Consider the following 6,030-nt stretch of genomic DNA (forward strand, 5'->3'; position numbering starts at 1 on the left):
CCGCTATTGCGGTGTGGCTCGCGTATTAATGCGATACACGATAGCCTGCCGGCTATTAAATAAAAAATATGAGAGCAAAATGGCCGCTTTCGCGGCGATACGTCACCGAGAGGCGTGATTTGTGCCGAACCTTGCGCCGGCTAAAAATCGCTCTTCTCTCTTTCTCTCTCTCTCTTTCGCAATCTCTCCAAGATCCGAGAAACCGCAACCCGGGACGTGAAATTTCGTGGGACCGCCTAATGCACAGGTTTTGGCGGATTCCAACGAATTCTTGAAAAGGAAGAGGGAGAGGAACCGTTCCTCTTTGGAAATGGTGGATCGAAGGCGAGTGGAAGGATTCGATGATGGAGAAGAGAGATTACCGTTTAATCTCGATGGAACGGGTAAGTAGAAAGTTTTTAAATAAAGTAAAAAGTGTGTGGAAAAATTTGTAAGTGAATTTTTCTCGTAAATTTTTCATTAAAATCAAACATTACTTCCAATCGTTAAATACTACTTGTAATCTCGATATTTTACAATTTTACAATAAAATTGAAATATAGGATTCGTGGCAAATATTAAAATTAAATATAATTTGTAAATATTGCAAATATTTGTACTAGAATTGAAAGATGCCTGTTTCGAGGAATCATATTGGAACCTTGGTTCATTAAATATTACTTGTAATCTCTATATTTTACAATTTTACCAGTAAAATTAAAATATAAGATTTGTAGCAAATAGTTAAAGTATTAGAAAGATGCCTGTTTCGAGAAATCATATTGGAACCTTGGTTCATTAAATATTACTTAAATACTGATCTCGATATTTTACAATTTTACCAGTAAAATTGAAAATATATAAGATTCGTAGCAAATAGTTAAAGTTTGTATTAGAAAGATGGCTGTTTCGAGAAATCATATATAAACCTTGGTCCAGAGGATTTGGACTGGAATGATACCGATCGAAAGAAGAAGGGGGAAGACAAACAGAAGGGGTGGCGGGGTTTTTCTTTTCTTCTTCTTTCCATGTCGAGGAAAGTATATTCGAGTTGTGGTTCGGAGGAAAGCCGAGAGTGGCGCGGGACTCTCGACGGGGGGCCGCGTATCGTGCGCCCTGCTCGGGGTGATAATTTGCAAGAGACGACAGAAATGGATTGGCAAAGTATGCTCTTCTCGCCGATTGAAAAATTCCCCGTTCGTGAACGCTTTTTTTATTAATTTATTTACGGGTGAACCTGCTCGAAGGATGTGTCTTCGCTTAATTTTAATAACACGATAGTTCGTACTCTCGAGAAACTCGCGATTGTTCACCGCGTTTTTGTTATTGATTTCGATCGAAAAGGATGAATCGTGGATTTGTATTTATTTTTTAATACGATTAAACTTACTTTTCTAATTTTGTACATATGCAAGTCATGCATAGATTCTTCTACTTACAAAGTGCAAATTTATTGAGTGCAAATTCTATTTTAGAAGACATTCGTTCATAAATTGAAAATTGTGAAACATAACAGCAATTATTCTTTTTATCAAAAGATAAAATATCTTTTATCGAGAAAAAGATTCGTCATCTTTCTCTTGAAAACTAATATTCAGGCAAAAGTTTCACGAATTACGATTCGATGAGAGAATTCGAAAACTTATCCTCGGAAATTTTTGGAAAACCAATTCCTTAAAATTTATTCGATAAACTTCTCTAAAATCAGTCCTACTCAAAACTGTAGAATTCGACTTGCGAGAAATCGAACAATTCGTTCCATGGCGAATTTCAAAATTTCATAAAAGAAGAAGGGGAAGAGGAGTAGGAAGAAAAGTAAAAACGCAAGGTAAAGAAAAGCGTATCGCGGGATGATTACGAAAATGGTCGCGTGCGACTATTAAGCTTCGCCTATTAATAAGTAATTGTTCGTTCAGAGAGAGATCGGTCGTAAAGATATCGAGCCTCGTTACATACTTGACTCGTTTAATTCTCGCTGAAGAGCGATGCTGGGGGGAAGAAGATGGGGGCGAATTCGAGTTTGTACGCCGGCGAAAGTGTTGGAAAACGGTCTCACTTTAACCGTCTCCGCCGTAGGAAACCCTCGCGCGAGTAATGGATCCGCGCGCGCCGGATCCAGAAAATCGTAAGTATCCAGCGGGAAAGTATCCGCTTGCACGCTATCTTAGCGGCGATCGCTATCTGCGAAATTGCCTTAAATATTCCAAGGGACTCGTTCCACGATAAATTATGCAACGATATTGTTTCTATCATTCGGCGAACGCAATCCTCCTCCTCCTCCTCCTCCTTCTCCTTCTAGTTTTCAATAAGTCCCGACGAATAATTCACCGGTTTAATCAGCCGGAAGGAAGCCTCGTTTCCTCTGTTTTTCTGTATTTGTATTCGGGAGTGGATATTAAAATTGTTACTTTTGTTATTTATGCGTTTGATTATTTAATTTTTTAAAAAAAAAAAAGAAAAGAAATGGTTTGGTCGTGCCCTTCGTTCGCTGTTCTTTTTTTCAATAAACAGGAAGAAAAACGAAATGGATTCGTTTTTTCTAGTTTTATAATATATTACAAGATGATAAATTCCAATTTAAAATTTTTAATTTTATTATTTTATATATAATGATAATATGCTTTCAATTTTTCAAAAAAGAGAAATTAAATGATTTGTAGCAAACAGGTGGCATAGATGATCGTTTATTTTTAAAGGAAAATGATATATGTCTGATGAAATCATTCCGTTTTTTTTTGCTTTCATGATTTATGAAGTTGATCGGTACGACTTTACCGTTTAATCAACTGGAAGGAAGATGAAGTGGAACTTTTATTTTTCCTCTATTTGTGTAATAATACGCGAGTAAATGGTAAATTCTGTTTTAAAATTGTTGATAAACAGAATAAAAAAAATAGTTTCGTAGTTTCCGTTCCCTGTTCTTTTTTTTTTTTTTAATCACCCGAAAGAAAGAGGAAATCGCTCTGTTTTCTCCACTTTTGTAAATTCCAATTAAAAATTCCAATTAAAAATTTCTAATTTTATTATTATATATATATATATATATATATAATGATGATGTTCAATTCCTGAAAAAAAGAGAAATTAAATCAGTTTCACAAGTTGATTTATAGCATAAATAATTTGTGGCATAAATAATCGTTTATTTTAAAGCGAATGATATGTATCTGAAATCATTCCGTTTCTTTGCTTTCACGATTTATGAAGTTAATCGATACATCTACTTCTGATGCGGCTCGTATATACTTGGTACTTATAAAAATATAACACAGTAGTGCATTATTGTATCGATCTATTGTACGATTCATGCCATTATTTTTATTCTCTTGGCATTTGGCTTGCTTGGAAAACTTTAATCATACCTTGTCATACCTTCGAACGAAATAAGATAAAGAATAAATAAAAATAGGTAACTTCGATGTTCCGAATGCTCTCAATTCATGCTCTCAATTTCCTTTCTTTTCTCTCTCTCTCTCTTTTTCACATTTTAAAATTCACAGATAAAAAGAATATATATACTGATACAATATAATAACACTTCCTTATCCAACAATTGGAAAAAAAAGAAAATATCAAAAATCTTTCTCCTCCTAATATTTAAACAATTTTATCAATATATATATATACGTACTTTTTAAATATTTATATATACAGACGTGGAAGCGCTACAAAACGCTATAATTGGCGGTAAGAGGGAATATAAAAATTCGATCGTTCAGCCGTAATTTGGAGAGTGTCCGGTGGTGGCGGCCGGCTTGTCATAAACCGGATTTACTGTCGGGCTTCGTGAACTTTACGAGGATCGGCAAAACGTTGTGTACAAACGTTGTGGGTATAAAAGAGAACAGGGGGAGGGGAGGCAGAAAAGGCGTAGGAGGTCGAGGGAAGGACAGGTTCAAAGAACTCCACGAATTATAGAAAATACGAGGGCCGGCCGAGCGGTTAATTTCTGCTACCCCTGCAGCTCGTGGAATTATTGAAAATGTTCGCGGATGAAACTTTTATCCGATACCTCCTTCACACAGGAAAGGAAACAGGATGCTCCCTTGAATTTATTTTGCAAAACGATCGCTCAGCTCCCTCTCCCCTTTCCCTCTTTCCTCCTTTTCCTTCTAGAAGAAGCTGCGACGAGCAAACTAATCGATCAGATCGCTGTAATTTCCAATTCTAATTCGTATAAATATAATGCTCGACGAACATGTAATAATCCTCTTACGTCAGATAACACGTCAACAGACTGCCACATCGTTTTCGTGTGAATTTGAACACGATGAATCAAAAACTATCTATCTTCGATTGTACAATTCTTTTCTTCAAGAGAAACTTAAACGTTCTCGAATCTTGAATCCTTTTGGTCCAATTCCACGGAATCGAAAGAATCGGAAAGAATCGAAAATCCTCTCCTCTCCTCTCCTCTCAAGATGGCTTCGACTCGCGTATTCCAAGCTGTCAGAGTGTCCCGTCCAGGGATCGGGGCACGAGCTACGTAACAGCAATTAACCATCGGTCAATTAATAACCGGCCGTTATAGATGCTGGCAGGGATCGTTTCGATCGCGTGGAATCGCGTACATATACACGGTCAAAGTGTTTCGTGTGCGCTAGTGTATCGTTTCTATTCCCTCCCCCTCGCCTCCCCACCTTCACCTCCCGGCGAAACGCTCCGGTGTATCGTATCCCTGCCCCCACTGTGTATGGACCCCTCACCCTCGCCTCCGCCGTCGCGTACACTCGCGTCCTCGTCCGTGTGTGCAGCTAAAACGCAGGAAAGGGGGGAACGTAATAGCCTCGCATGATACACCGCCATTAATCCGCGTATATACCCTTCCATACTTTGGAGGAATAGACACCTCGTACGCCTCGGTTTCATAGCCGGTTCATCAGCCGGATATCTCCTTCCCCTCCACCTCCTCCTCCCCTCCTCTTCCCTCCCTCGCCCCTTCCCACTCCTTCGCCCCTTCCTGTCTTTTCCTCTCGCTCGCGATGATTTAATTTCGCCCCGTCTTCCTCTCCCTCCCCCTCTTCTCTCCTCTTCTTTCACAGAATCTCCCCCACGGGCGAGCGAAGATTCGGAGAGAGAGGATCGGATGACCAAGCCTCCCAGGAGGGGGTTGGACGAATTTTGGGGGTTGTTTTTTTCGTTATGTTGGTGGAGGTGGTTGGTCGAGATCAGATGGATCAGAAGGTTTTAATAATCTCTTTTCTCTTTTCTTTTTTTTTTAATTTAAGATTTAACTTGGAATTTAAAATAGTAAGTAGCGAAAAGAATATTCTGTTTAATTCCGAGTCGTAGGAAGAGAGAGAGAGAGGAGGGTATTTTGTTGCTCGTCGATTAAATTTGGCTTTCGAAATCTGAAAAAGAAACGAAAGAATAAACGAATAGTTTGGAACTGACCTGCAGGAACATTTCGCCGTCGAGATGATGATGGTCGTATGCGGCGAACGCCGCCAACTCCCTCGCCCGATAGTGAGAATCGTGGTGCGAATTTTCTTCCTTGTCTTTGTGCATCACCACTGTAAAAGAGATTTGAAAAAAAAGATTCATTAATCGTGACGCTTCCACTCGTTTCATCCCTTCCCTTCCCTTTGATTTTTTCTAAATTTCCAAATTATTTATTGCGAAAATCATCCCTTCCCCTTCCTTTAATTTTTTTCTAAATTTCCAAATTATTTATTGCGAAAATCATCCCTTCCCTTCCCTTCGATTTTTTCTAAACTTCCAAATTATTTATTGCAAAAATCATCCCTTCCCTTCCCTTCGAATTTTTCTAAATTTCCAAATTATTTATTGCGAAAATCGACGATATCGTTATTCCAAATATAACCGACGACAAAATACTTGATCTTTATCAGAATCAAAAAAAGAAGAGGAATAATTCGAATAATTTCTCGTAAGAGTGGCTTATCCATTCCACTCTCCTCCCTCTTCTCGTCCATCGACCCTCTTCGCGTGAAAGAGAATCGAGAAAGAAACGAAAAGGGAAGGGAGAAGGCAGTGGACGCAGCCGCCACGTACCCCTCTTTATCTTCTCAAATCGGATCCTTCCGCTCG

At 38.7% G+C, this 6,030-nt stretch overlaps 1 protein-coding gene across 8 annotated transcripts in view; it reads right to left on the minus strand.

Moving 5' to 3' along the window:
- Positions 1-6,030, minus strand: part of LOC102681024 (aryl hydrocarbon receptor protein 1) — a 143,392-nt gene that overhangs the window by 27,664 nt on the left and 109,698 nt on the right. For all 8 annotated transcript variants that reach the window (XM_031510277.1, XM_031510278.1, XM_031510275.1 and 5 more), the window contains one exon: positions 5,374-5,492. In XM_031510277.1, coding sequence (XP_031366137.1) covers positions 5,374-5,492 — 119 coding nt within the window. The remainder of the gene's footprint in view (positions 1-5,373; positions 5,493-6,030) is intronic.

This window comes from Apis dorsata, unplaced genomic scaffold (genome assembly GCF_000469605.1).
Source record: "Apis dorsata unplaced genomic scaffold, Apis dorsata 1.3 scaffold_220, whole genome shotgun sequence".
Classification (NCBI taxonomy): domain Eukaryota; kingdom Metazoa; phylum Arthropoda; class Insecta; order Hymenoptera; family Apidae; genus Apis; species Apis dorsata.